The 14770-nt window shown below is 52.9% G+C and overlaps 1 protein-coding gene across 1 annotated transcript in view; it reads right to left on the reverse strand.

Annotated features, from left to right (window-relative positions):
• Positions 1–14770, reverse strand: part of DTNB (dystrobrevin beta) — a 258375-nt gene that overhangs the window by 7326 nt on the left and 236279 nt on the right. The window contains exons 13-14 of the mRNA XM_063919158.1: positions 3488–3644; positions 361–450 (exon numbers count right to left, since the gene is read on the reverse strand). Of these exons, the coding sequence (XP_063775228.1) occupies positions 361–450; positions 3488–3644 (247 nt within the window). The remainder of the gene's footprint in view (positions 1–360; positions 451–3487; positions 3645–14770) is intronic.

Raw genomic sequence — 14770 nt, forward strand, 5'->3', positions numbered from 1 at the left:
TGGAAAGTGCTGCAGGTGTAATGCGTGGGATCCAGGAGGAGTGTAAGGTCTACAGTACACACTTTTCTCACAGAACGCTGGGATGTGGCTGATTATGTGACATAAGGACACAGGGAGACTTGTCTAATGTTCAAGAAGCGGAAATAGGAACCATGGCTCTCCACGAAGTCTCAGTGTCCGTCAGTGCTCTTAGCCACTGAGTCATAGCCGCTAAGCTCAGGCACACCAACACTATGAACGTAGAACTCCAGTCTGTGTCAGACAGGCCTGAAGTACGAGGCGGCCTGCCATATCCTGCAGGTGACATCACTAGTGGTGTAGCGGGATAAATACCTGAGGGTAAGCAGGCCGGGCACCCACCTGAGTGCAGCTCCTTTACCAGAGAAGACATGGTGTTAGTGATAGAATCTGCAGCCACCAGCAAATCACTACGAAGGTTCCTCCTGGTACCTGAAAATCATTCAGAACACATACGTCATCCTACGCACGCTGGTCCACCACCAGTAACCTCACTGTGCCTCATGCCTCGGACACAGCACTGATCTCATGTGTCAGCGGTGTAGTTATACTCAGCACTACACTATAATGGGGGTCCATCACCAGTAACTAAGGTGCAGTGACCACACTAAGGTGCAGGGACCACACTAAGGTGCAGTGACGACACTAAGGTGCAGTGACCACACTAAGGTGCAGTGACCACACTAAGGTGCAGTGACGACACTAAGGTGCAGGGACCACACTAAGGTGCAGTGACCACACTAAGGTGCAGTGACCACACTAAGGTGCAGGGACCACACTAAGGTGCAGTGACCACACTAAGGTGCAGTGACCACACTAAGGTGCAGGGACCACACTAAGGTGCAGTGACCACACTAAGGTGCAGGGACCACACTAAGGTGCAGTGACCACACTAAGGTGCAGTGACCACACTAAGGTGCAGGGACCACACTAAGGTGCAGTGACGACACTAAGGTGCAGGGACCACACTAAGGTGCAGGGACCACACTAAGGTGCAGGGACCACACTAAGGTGCAGTGACCACACTAAGGTGCAGTGACCACACTAAGGTGCAGTGACCACACTAAGGTGCAGTGACGACACTAAGGTGCAGTGACCACACTAAGGTGCAGTGACGACACTAAGGTGCAGTGACCACACTAAGGTGCAGGGACCACACTAAGGTGCAGGGACCACACTAAGGTGCAGGGACCACACTAAGGTGCAGTGACCACACTAAGGTGCAGGGACCACACTAAGGTGCAGGGACCACACTAAGGTGCAGTGACCACACTAAGGTGCAGTGACCACACTAAGGTGCAGGGACCACACTGAGGTGCAGTGACCACACTAAGGTGCAGGGACCACACTAAGGTGCAGTGACGACACTAAGGTGCAGGGACCACACTAAGGTGCAGGGACCACACTAAGGTGCAGTGACCACACTAAGGTGCAGTGACGACACTAAGGTGCAGTGACCACACTAAGGTGCAGTGACCACACTAAGGTGCTGGGACCACACTAAGGTGCAGGGACCACACTAAGGTGCAGGGACCACACTAAGGTGCAGTGACCACACTAAGGTGCAGTGACCACACTAAGGTGCAGTGACCACACTAAGGTGCAGTGACCACACTAAGGTGCAGGGACCACACTAAGGTGCAGTGACCACACTAAGGTGCAGTGACGACACTAAGGTGCAGGGACCACACTAAGGTGCAGGGACCACACTAAGGTGCAGGGACCACACTAAGGTGCAGGGACTGACGACACTAAGGTGCAGTGACGACACTAAGGTGCAGTGACCACACTAAGGTGCAGGGACCACACTAAGGTGCAGGGACCACACTAAGGTGCAGTGACGACACTAAGGTGCAGTGACCACACTAAGGTGCAGGGACCACACTAAGGTGCAGGGACCACACTAAGGTGCAGGGACCACACTAAGGTGCAGTGACCACACTAAGGTGCAGGGACCACACTAAGGTGCAGGGACCACACTAAGGTGCAGGGACCACACTAAGGTGCAGTGACCACACTAAGGTGCAGGGACCACACTGAGTTGCAGTGACGACACTAAGGTGCAGTGACCACACTAAGGTGCAGGGACCACACTAAGGTGCAGTGACCACACTAAGGTGCAGGGACCACACTAAGGTGCAGGGACCACACTGAGGTGCAGGGACCACACTGAGGTGCAGTGACGACACTAAGGTGCAGGGACCACACTAAGGTGCAGGGACCACACTAAGGTGCAGTGACGACACTAAGGTGCAGTGACCACACTAAGGTGCAGGGACCACACTAAGGTGCAGTGACCACACTAAGGTGCAGGGACCACACTAAGGTGCAGTGACCACACTAAGGTGCAGGGACCACACTAAGGTGCAGTGACCACACTAAGGTGCAGTGACCACACTAAGGTGCAGGGACCACACTAATGTGCAGTGACGACACTAAGGTGCAGGGACCACACTAAGGTGCAGTGAGCACACTAAGGTGCAGGGACCACACTAAGGTGCAGTGACGACACTAAGGTGCAGGGACCACACTAAGGTGCAGGGACCACACTAAGGTGCAGGGACCACACTAAGGTGCAGTGACGACACTAAGGTGCAGGGACCACACTAAGGTGCAGTGACCACACTAAGGAGCAGTGACCACACTAAGGTGCAGGGACCACACTAAGGTGCAGTGACCACACTAAGGTGCAGTGACCACACTAAGGTGCAGGGACCACACTAAGGTGCAGTGACCACACTAAGGTGCAGGGACCATACTAAGGTGCAGGGACCACACTAAGGTGCAGGGACCACACTAAGGTGCAGGGACCACACTGAGGTGCAGTGACCACACTAAGGTGCAGGGACCACACTAAGGTGCAGTGACGACACTAAGGTGCAGGGACCACACTAAGGTGCAGGGACCACACTAAGGTGCAGTGACGACACTAAGGTGCAGGGACCACACTAAGGTGCAGTGACCACACTAAGGTGCAGGGACCACACTAAGGTGCAGGGACCACACTAAGGTGCAGTGACGACACTAAGGTGCAGGGACCACACTAAGGTGCAGTGACCACAGGACCACACTAAGGTGCAGGGACCACACTAAGGTGCAGTGACTACACTAAGGTGCAGGGACCACACTAAGGTGCAGGGACCACACTAAGGTGCAGGGACCACACTAAGGTGCAGTGACCACACTAAGGTGCAGTGACCACACTAAGGTGCAGGGACCACACTAAGGTGCAGTGACCACACTAAGGTGCAGTGACCACACTAAGGTGCAGGGACCACACTAAGGTGCAGTGACCACACTAAGGTGCAGTGACCACACTAAGGTGCAGTGACCACACTAAGGTGCAGGGACCACACTGAGGTGCAGGGACACTGCTTTCGGGATTCAGATAGTAATGTCACCCCTGTGTCACAGCACTACTAGCTATGTGGATACTGGTCACCCAGACATGACACGGGCAGACACTTACCGTGTGCGAATGCTTCCTGTACATCTCCTAGTCCAGCTATGGAGTCCTGAGGAACATGGGTAGGTGTGGAGCCGGCTGACGTGGAGCGGACTGGCATGGGAATGGAGCGGTTGGCACCATGACTTGGTGAGGAATGAGGAGACCCAGCTACTTGTGCCTAGAAAACAGACATCCAGGCGGTGACTATGATGTATGCGATTACAAGTCACATTTACATATATAGCGCCTGCATACTCCATTGTGCTGTACAACTGGGAGAACAGAAAACAAGCCTGGAGAATAACAGCCAGACAGAGAGGTCAAAGGGCCCTGCTCACAGCGCTACACTCCAGCCATTACTAGTGTGTAACACGCTCACAGAGCAACACTCCATCCACTACTAGTGTGTAATGCAGCTACACCGAGTGTGACACGCTCCCAGCTACACTCCAGCCATTACTAGTGTGTAACACGCTCACAGCGCTACACTCCAGCCATTACTAGTGTGTAACACGCTCACAGCGCTACACTCCATCCACTACTACTGTGTAACACGCTCCCAGCTACACTCCATCCACTACTAGTGTGTAACGCAGCTACACTGAGTGTGACACGCTCCCAGCTACACTCCAGCCATTACTAGTGTGTAACGCAGCTACACTGAGTGTGACGCGCTCCCAGCTACACTCCAGCCATTACTAGTGTGTAACGCAGCTACACCGAGTGTGACACGCTCCCAGCTACACTCCAGCCATTACTAGTGTGTAACGCAGCTACAGAGTGTGACACGCTCACAGAGCTACACTCCAGCCATTACTAGTGTGTAACGCAGCTACACCGAGTGTGACGCGCTCCCAGCTACACTCCAGCCATTACTAGTGTGTAACGCAGCTACACCGAGTGTGACGCGCTCCCAGCTACACTCCAGCCATTACTAGTGTGTAACGCAGCTACACTGAGTGTGACACGCTCCCAGCTACACTCCAGCCATTACTAGTGTGTAACGCAGCTACACCGAGTGTGACACGTTCCCAGCTACACTCCAGCCATTACTAGTGTGTAACGCAGCTACACCGAGTGTGACGCGCTCCCAGCTACACTCCAGCCATTACTAGTGTGTAACGCAGCTACACTGAGTGTGACATGCTCCCAGCTACACTCCAGCCATTACTAGTGTGTAACACAGCTACACCGAGTGTGACACGCTCCCAGCTACACTCCAGCCATTACTAGTGTGTAACACAGCTACACCGAGTGTGACACGCTCCCAGCTACACTCCAGCCATTACTAGTGTGTAACGCAGCTACACTGAGTGTGACACGTTCCCAGCTACACTCCAGCCATTACTAGTGTGTAACGCAGCTACACCGAGTGTGACACGCTCCCAGCTACACTCCAGCCATTACTAGTGTGTAACGCAGCTACACTGAGTGTGACGCGCTCCCAGCTACACTCCAGCCATTACTAGTGTGTAACGCAGCTACATCGAGTGTGACACGTTCCCAGCTACACTCCAGCCATTACTAGTGTGTAACGCAGCTACACTGAGTGTGACACGTTCCCAGCTACACTCCAGCCATTACTAGTGTGTAACGCAGCTACACAAAGTGTGACACGCTCCCAGCTACACTCCAGCCATTACTAGTGTGTAACGCAGCTACACCGAGTGTGACACGTTCCCAGCTACACTCCAGCCATTACTAGTGTGTAACGCAGCTACACCGAGTGTGACACGCTCCCAGCTACACTCCAGCCATTACTAGTGTGTAACACAGCTACACCGAGTGTGACACGCTCCCAGCTACACTCCAGCCATTACTAGTGTGTAACACAGCTACACCGAGTGTGACACGCTCCCAGCTACACTCCAGCCATTACTAGTGTGTAACGCAGCTACACCGAGTGTGACACGCTCCCAGCTACACTCCAGCCATTACTAGTGTGTAACGCAGCTACACAAAGTGTGACACGCTCCCAGCTACACTCCAGCCATTACTAGTGTGTAACGCAGCTACACCGAGTGTGACACGTTCCCAGCTACACTCCAGCCATTACTAGTGTGTAACGCAGCTACACCGAGTGTGACACGCTCCCAGCTACACTCCAGCCATTACTAGTGTGTAACGCAGCTACACAGAGTGTGACACGTTCCCAGCTACACTCCAGCCATTACTAGTGTGTAACGCAGCTACACCGAGTGTGACACGCTCCCAGCTACACTCCAGCCATTACTAGTGTGTAACGCAGCTACACTGAGTGTGACGCGCTCCCAGCTACACTCCAGCCATTACTAGTGTGTAACGCAGCTACACTGAGTGTGACGCGCTCCCAGCTACACTCCAGCCATTACTAGTGTGTAACGCAGCTACACAGAGTGTGACACGTTCCCAGCTACTCCAGCCATTACTAGTGTGTAACGCAGCTACACCTAGTGTGACACGCTCCCAGCTACACTCCAGCCATTACTAGTGTGTAACGCAGCTACAAGTGTGACATGCTCCTCCCAGCTACACTCCAGCCATTACTAGTGTGTTACGCAGCTACACCGAGTGTGACACGCTCCGAGCTACACTCCAGCCATTACTATACTAGTGTGTAACGCAGCTACACAGAGTGTGACGCGCTCCCAGCTACACTCCAGCCATTACTAGTGTGTAACGCAGCTACACCGAGTGTGACGCACTCCCAGCTACACACCGAGTGTGACGCGCGCCCAGCTACACTCCATCCATTACTAGTGTGTAACGCAGCTACACCGAGTGTGACACGCTCCCAGCTACACTCCAGCCATTACTAGTGTGTAACGCAGCTACACCGAGTGTGACGTGCTACCAGCTAAACTCCAGCCATTACTAGTGTGTAACGCAGCTACACCGAGTGTGACACGCTCCCGGCTACACTCCAGCCATTACTAGTGCGTAACGCAGCTACACAGAGTGTGACACGCTCCCAGCTAGACTCCAGCTTTTACTAGTGTGTAACGCAGCTACACCGAGTGTGACGTGCTCCCAGCTACACTCCAGCCATTACTAGTGTGTAACGCAGCTACACAGAGTGTGACACGCTCCCAGCTACACTCCAGCCATTACTAGTGTGTAACGCAGCTACACTGAGTGTGACGCGTTCCCAGCTACACTCCAGCCATTACTAGTGTGTAACGCAGCTACACCGAGTGTGACACGCTCACAGAGCTACACTCCAGCCATTACTAGTGTGTAACGCAGCTACACAGAGTGTGACACGCTCCCAGCTACACTCCAGCCATTACTAGTGTGTAACGCAGCTACAGAGTGTGACGCGCTCCCAGCTACAATCCAGCTTTTACTAGTATGTAACGCAGCTACACAGAGTGTGACGTGCTCCCAGCTACACTCCAGCCATTACTAGTGTGTAACGCAGCTACACCGAGTGTGACACGCTCCCAGCTACACTCCAGCCATTACTAGTGTGTAACGCAGCTACACAGAGTGTGACACGCTCCCAGCTACACTCCAGCCATTACTAGTGTGTAACACAGCTACACCGAGTGTGACACGTTCCCAGCTACACTCCAGCCATTACTAGTGTGTAACACAGCTACAGAGTGTGACACGCTCCCAGCTACACTCCAGCCATTACTAGTGTGTAACGCAGCTACACCGAGTGTGACACGCTCCCAGTTACACTCCAGCCATTACTAGTGTGTAACGCAGCTACACTGAGTGTGACGCGCTCCCAGCTACACTCCAGCCATTACTAGTGTGTAACGCAGCTACACCGAGTGTGACACGTTCCCAGCTACACTCCAGCCATTACTAGTGTGTAACGCAGCTACACCGAGTGTGACACGCTCCCAGCTACACTCCAGCCATTACTAGTGTGTAACGCAGCTACACTGAGTGTGACACGCTCCCAGCTACACTCCAGCCATTACTAGAGTGTAACGCAGCTACACAGAGTGTGACGCGCTCCCAGCTACACTCCAGCCATTACTAGTGTGTAACGCAGCTACACTGAGTGTGACACGTTCCCAGCTACACTCCAGCCATTACTAGTGTGTAACGCAGCTACACCGAGGGTGACACGTTCCCAGCTACACTCCAGCCATTACTAGTGTGTAACGCAGCTACACCGAGGGTGACACGCTCCCAGCTACACTCCAGCCATTACTAGTGTGTAACGCAGCTACACCGAGTGTGACGCGCTCCCGGCTACACTCCAGCCATTACTAGTGTGTAACGCAGCTACACCGAGTGTGACGCGCTCCCGGCTACACTCCAGCCATTACTAGTGTGTAACGCAGCTACACCGAGTGTGACACGCTCCCAGCTACACTCCAGCTTTTACTAGTGTGTAACGCAGCTACACCGAGTGTGACACGCTCCCAGCTACACTCCAGCTTTTACTAGTGTGTAACGCAGCTACACCGAGTGTGACGCGTTCCCAGCTACACTCCAGCCATTACCAGTGTGTAACGCAGTTACACCGTGTGTGACACGCTCCCAGCTACACTCCAGCCATTACTAGTGTGTAACGCAGCTACACTGAGTGTGACGCGCTCCCAGCTACACTCCAGCCATTACTAGTGTGTAACGCAGCTACACCGAGTGTGACACGCTCACAGAGCTACACTCCAGCCATTACTAGTGTGTAACGCAGCTACAAGTGTGACACGCTCCTCCCAGCTACACTCCAGCCATTACTAGTGTGTAACGCAGCTACACAGAGTGTGACGCGCTCCCAGCTACAATCCAGCCATTACTAGTGTGTAACGCAGCTACACAGAGTGTGACGTGCTCCCAGCTACACTCCAGCCATTACTAGTGTGTAACGCAGCTACACCGAGTGTGACACGCTCACAGAGCTACACTCCAGCCATTACTAGTGTGTAACGCAGCTACACTGAGTGTGACACGCTCCCAGCTACACTTCAGCCATTACTAATGTGTAACGCAGCTACACCGAGTGTGACACGCTCCCAGCTACACTCCAGACATTACTAGTGTGTAACGCAGCTACACTGAGTGTGACGCGCTCCCAGCTACACTCCAGCCATTACTAGTGTGTAACGCAGCTACACCGAGTGTGACGCGCTCCCAGCTACACTCCATCCATTACTAGTGTGTAACGCAGCTACACCGAGTGTGACACGCTCCCAGCTACAATCCAGCTTTTACTAGTATGTAACGCAGCTACACAGAGTGTGACACGCTCCCAGCTACAATCCAGCTTTTACTAGTATGTAACGCAGCTACACAGAGTGTGACACGCTCCCAGCTACACTCCAGCCATTACTAGTGTGTAACGCAGCTACACAGAGTGTGACGTGCTCCCAGCTACACTCCAGCCATTACTAGTGTGGAACGCAGCTACACCGAGTGTGACACGCTCACAGAGCTACACTCCAGCCATTACTAGTGTGTAACGCAGCTACACCGAGTGTGACACGCTCCCAGCTACACTCCAGCCATTACTAGTGTGTAACGCAGCTACACTGAGTGTGGTACGCTCCCAGCTACACTCCAGCCATTACTAGTGTGTAACGCAGCTACACTGAGTGTGACGTGCTCCCGGCTACACTCCAGCCATTACTAGTGTGTAACGCAGCTACACAGAGTGTGACACGTTCCCAGCTACACTACAGCCATTACTAGTGTGTAACGCAGCTACACCGAGTGTGACACGCTCCCAGCTACACTCCAGCCATTACTAGTGTGTAAAGCAGCTACACTGAGTGTGACGCGCTCCCAGCTACACTCCAGCCATTACTAGTGTGTAACGCAGCTACACCGAGTGTGACACGCTCACAGAGCTACACTCCAGCCATTACTAGTGTGTAACGCAGCTACAAGTGTGACACGCTCCTCCCAGCTACACTCTAGCCATTACTAGTGTGTAACGCAGCTACACTGAGTGTGACGCGCTCCCAGCTACAATCCAGCTTTTACTAGTGTGTAACGCAGCTACACCGAGTGTGACACGCTTACAGAGCTACACTCCAGCCATTACTAGTATGTAACGCAGCTACACTGAGTGTGACACGCTCCCAGCTACACTCCAGCCATTACTAGTGTGTATCGCAGCTACTGCGAGTGTGACACGCTCCCGGCTACACTCCAGCCATTACTAGTGCGTAACGCAGCTACACCGAGTGTGTCAAACGCTCCAAGCTACACTTCAGCTTTTACTAGTGTGTAAAACAGCTACACCGAGTGTGACACGCTTACAGAGCTACACTGCAACCATTACTAGTGTGTAACGCAGCTACACTGAGAGTGACAAGCTCCCAGCTACACTCCAGCCATTACTAGTGTGTAACGCAGCAACACCGAGTGTGACGCGCTCCCAGCTACACTCCAGCTTTTACTAGTGTGTAATGCAGCTACACCAAGTGTGACGCACTCCCAGCTACACTCCAGCCATTACTAGTGTGTAACGCAGCTACACCGAGTGTGACACGCTCACAGAGCTACACTCCAGCCATTACTAGTGTGTAAAGCAGCTACACCGAGTGTGATGCGGTCCCAGGTACACTCCAGCCATTACTAGTGTGTAACGCAGCTACACTGAGTGTGACACGCTCCCAGCTACACTCCAGCCATTACTAGTGTGTAACGCAGCTATACTGAGTGTGACACGCTCCCAGCTACACTCCAGCCATTACTAGTGTGTAACGCAGCTACAAGTGTGACACGCTCCTCCCAGCTACACTCCAGCCACTACTAGTGTGTAACGCAGCTACACTGAGTGTGACACGCTCCCAGTTACAATCCAGCCATTACTAGTGTGTAACGCAGCTACACCGAGTGTGACACGCTCCCAGCTACACTCAAGCCATTACTAGTGTGTAACTCAGCTACACCGAGTGTGACACGCTCCCAGCTACACTCCAGCCATTACTAGTGTGTAACGCAGCTACAAGTGTGACACGCTCCTCCCAGCTACACTCCAGCCATTACTAGTGTGTAACGCAGCTACACTGAGTGTGACACGCTCACAGAGCTACACTCCAGCCATTACTAGTGTGTAACGCATCTACACAGAGTGTGACACGCTCCCAGCTACACTCCAGCCATTACTAGTGTGTAACGCAGCTACACTGAGTGTGACACGCTCCCAGCTACACTCCAGCCATTACTAGTGTGTAACGCAGCTACACTGAGTGTGACACGCTCCCAGCTACACTCCAGCCATTACTAGTGTGTAACGCAGCTACACCGAGTGTGACACGCTCCCAGTTACACTCCAGCCATTACTAGAGTGTAACGCAGCTACAAAGAGTGTGACACGCTCCCAGCTACACTCCAGCCATTACTAGTGTGTAACGCAGCTACACTGAGTGTGACACGCTCCCAGCTACACTCCAGCCATTACTAGTGTGTAACGCAGCTACACTGAGTGTGACACGCTCCCAGCTACACTCCAGCCATTACTAGTGTGTAACGCAGCTACACCGAGTGTGACGCGTTCCCAGCTACACTCCAGCCATTACTAGTGTGTAACGCAGCTACACCGAGTGTGACACGCTCCCAGCTACACTCCAGCTTTTACTAGTGTGTAACGCAGCTACACCGAGTGTGACGCGTTCCCAGCTACACTCCAGCCATTACCAGTGTGTAACGCAGTTACACCGTGTGTGACACGCTCCCAGCTACACTCCAGCCATTACTAGTGTGTAACGCAGCTACACTGAGTGTGACGCGCTCCCAGCTACACTCCAGCCATTACTAGTGTGTAACGCAGCTACACCGAGTGTGACACGCTCACAGAGCTACACTCCAGCCATTACTAGTGTGTAACGCAGCTACAAGTGTGACACGCTCCTCCCAGCTACACTCCAGCCATTACTAGTGTGTAACGCAGCTACACAGAGTGTGACGCGCTCCCAGCTACAATCCAGCCATTACTAGTGTGTAACGCAGCTACACAGAGTGTGACGTGCTCCCAGCTACACTCCAGCCATTACTAGTGTGTAACGCAGCTACACCGAGTGTGACACGCTCACAGAGCTACACTCCAGCCATTACTAGTGTGTAACGCAGCTACACTGAGTGTGACACGCTCCCAGCTACACTCCAGCCATTACTAGTGTGTAACGCAGCTACACCGAGTGTGACACGCTCCCAGCTACACTCCAGCCATTACTAGTGTGTAACGCAGCTACACTGAGTGTGACGCGCTCCCAGCTACACTCCAGCCATTACTAGTGTGTAACGCAGCTACACCGAGTGTGACGCGCTCCCAGCTACACTCCATCCATTACTAGTGTGTAACGCAGCTACACCAAGTGTGACACGCTCCCAGCTACAATCCAGCTTTTACTAGTATGTAACGCAGCTACACAGAGTGTGACACGCTCCCAGCTACAATCCAGCTTTTACTAGTATGTAACGCAGCTACACAGAGTGTGACACGCTCCCAGCTACACTCCAGCCATTACTAGTGTGTAACGCAGCTACACCGAGTGTGACACGCTTACAGAGCTACACTCCAGCCATTACTAGTATGTAACGCAGCTACACAGAGTGTGACGTGCTCCCAGCTACACTCCAGCCATTACTAGTGTGGAACGCAGCTACACCGAGTGTGACACGCTCACAGAGCTACACTCCAGCCATTACTAGTGTGTAACGCAGCTACACCGAGTGTGACACGCTCCCAGCTACACTCCAGCCATTACTAGTGTGTAACGCAGCTACACTGAGTGTGGTACGCTCCCAGCTACACTCCAGCCATTACTAGTGTGTAACGCAGCTACACTGAGTGTGACGTGCTCCCGGCTACACTCCAGCCATTACTAGTGTGTATCGCAGCTACACAGAGTGTGACACGTTCCCAGCTACACTACAGCCATTACTAGTGTGTAACGCAGCTACACCGAGTGTGACACGTTCCCGCTACACTCCAGCCATTACTAGTGTGTAAAGCAGCTACACTGAGTGTGACGCGCTCCCAGCTACACTCCAGCCATTACTAGTGTGTAACGCAGCTACACCGAGTGTGACACGCTCACAGAGCTACACTCCAGCCATTACTAGTGTGTAACGCAGCTACAAGTGTGACACGCTCCTCCCAGCTACACTCTAGCCATTACTAGTGTGTAACGCAGCTACACTGAGTGTGACGCGCTCCCAGCTACAATCCAGCTTTTACTAGTGTGTAACGCAGCTACACCGAGTGTGACACGCTTACAGAGCTACACTCCAGCCATTACTAGTATGTAACGCAGCTACACTGAGTGTGACACGCTCCCAGCTACACTCCAGCCATTACTAGTGTGTATCGCAGCTACTGCGAGTGTGACACGCTCCCGGCTACACTCCAGCCATTACTAGTGCGTAACGCAGCTACACCGAGTGTGTCAAACGCTCCAAGCTACACTTCAGCTTTTACTAGTGTGTAAAACAGCTACACCGAGTGTGACACGCTTACAGAGCTACACTGCAACCATTACTAGTGTGTAACGCAGCTACACTGAGAGTGACAAGCTCCCAGCTACACTCCAGCCATTACTAGTGTGTAACGCAGCAACACCGAGTGTGACGCGCTCCCAGCTACACTCCAGCTTTTACTAGTGTGTAATGCAGCTACACCAAGTGTGACGCACTCCCAGCTACACTCCAGCCATTACTAGTGTGTAACGCAGCTACACCGAGTGTGACACGCTCACAGAGCTACACTCCAGCCATTACTAGTGTGTAAAGCAGCTACACCGAGTGTGATGCGGTCCCAGGTACACTCCAGCCATTACTAGTGTGTAACGCAGCTACACTGAGTGTGACACGCTCCCAGCTACACTCCAGCCATTACTAGTGTGTAACGCAGCTATACTGAGTGTGACACGCTCCCAGCTACACTCCAGCCATTACTAGTGTGTAACGCAGCTACAAGTGTGACACGCTCCTCCCAGCTACACTCCAGCCACTACTAGTGTGTAACGCAGCTACACTGAGTGTGACACGCTCCCAGTTACAATCCAGCCATTACTAGTGTGTAACGCAGCTACACCGAGTGTGACACGCTCCCAGCTACACTCAAGCCATTACTAGTGTGTAACTCAGCTACACCGAGTGTGACACGCTCCCAGCTACACTCCAGCCATTACTAGTGTGTAACGCAGCTACAAGTGTGACACGCTCCTCCCAGCTACACTCCAGCCATTACTAGTGTGTAACGCAGCTACACTGAGTGTGACACGCTCACAGAGCTACACTCCAGCCATTACTAGTGTGTAACGCAGCTACACAGAGTGTGACACGCTCCCAGCTACACTCCAGCCATTACTAGTGTGTAACGCAGCTACACTGAGTGTGACACGCTCCCAGCTACACTCCAGCCATTACTAGTGTGTAACGCAGCTACACTGAGTGTGACACGCTCCCAGCTACACTCCAGCCATTACTAGTGTGTAACGCAGCTACACCGAGTGTGACACGCTCCCAGTTACACTCCAGCCATTACTAGTGTGTAACGCAGCTACAAAGAGTGTGACACGCTCCCAGCTACACTCCAGCCATTACTAGTGTGTAACGCAGCTACACTGAGTGTGACACGCTCCCAGCTACACTCCAGCCATTACTAGTGTGTAACGCAGCTACACTGAGTGTGACACGCTCCCAGCTACACTCCAGCCATTACTAGTGTGTAACGCAGCTACACCGAGTGTGACGCGTTCCCAGCTACACTCCAGCCATTACTAGTGTGTAACGCAGCTACACCGAGTGTGACGCGCTCCCAGCTACACTCCAGCCATTACTAGTGTGTAACGCAGCTACACAGAGTGTGACACGCTCCCAGCTACACTCCAGCCATTACTAGTGTGTAACGCAGCTACACAGAGTGTGACGCGCTCCCAGCTACACTCCAGCCATTACCAGTGTGTAACACAGCTACACTGAGTGTGACGCGCTCCCAGCTACACTCCAGCCATTACCAGTGTGTAACGCAGCTACACCGAGTGTGACACGCTCCCAGCTACACTCCAGCCATTACTAGTGTGTAACGCAGCTACACTGAGTGTGACACGTTCCCAGCTACATTCCAGCCATTACTAGTGTGTAACGCAGCTACACCGAGTGTGACACGCTCCCAGCTACACTCCAGCCATTACTAGTGTGTAACGCAGCTACACCGAGTGTGACACGCTCCCAGCTACACTCCAGCCATTACTAGTGTGTAACGCAGCTACACAGAGTGTAATGTGCTCCCAGCTACACTCCAGCCATTACTAGTGTGTAACGCAGCTACACTGAGTGTGACACGCTCCCAGCTACACTCCAGCCATTACTAGTATGTAACGCAGCTACACCGAGTGTGACACGCTC

The sequence above is a fragment of the Pseudophryne corroboree genome, chromosome 4 (assembly GCF_028390025.1).
Source record: "Pseudophryne corroboree isolate aPseCor3 chromosome 4, aPseCor3.hap2, whole genome shotgun sequence".
NCBI lineage: Eukaryota > Metazoa > Chordata > Amphibia > Anura > Myobatrachidae > Pseudophryne > Pseudophryne corroboree.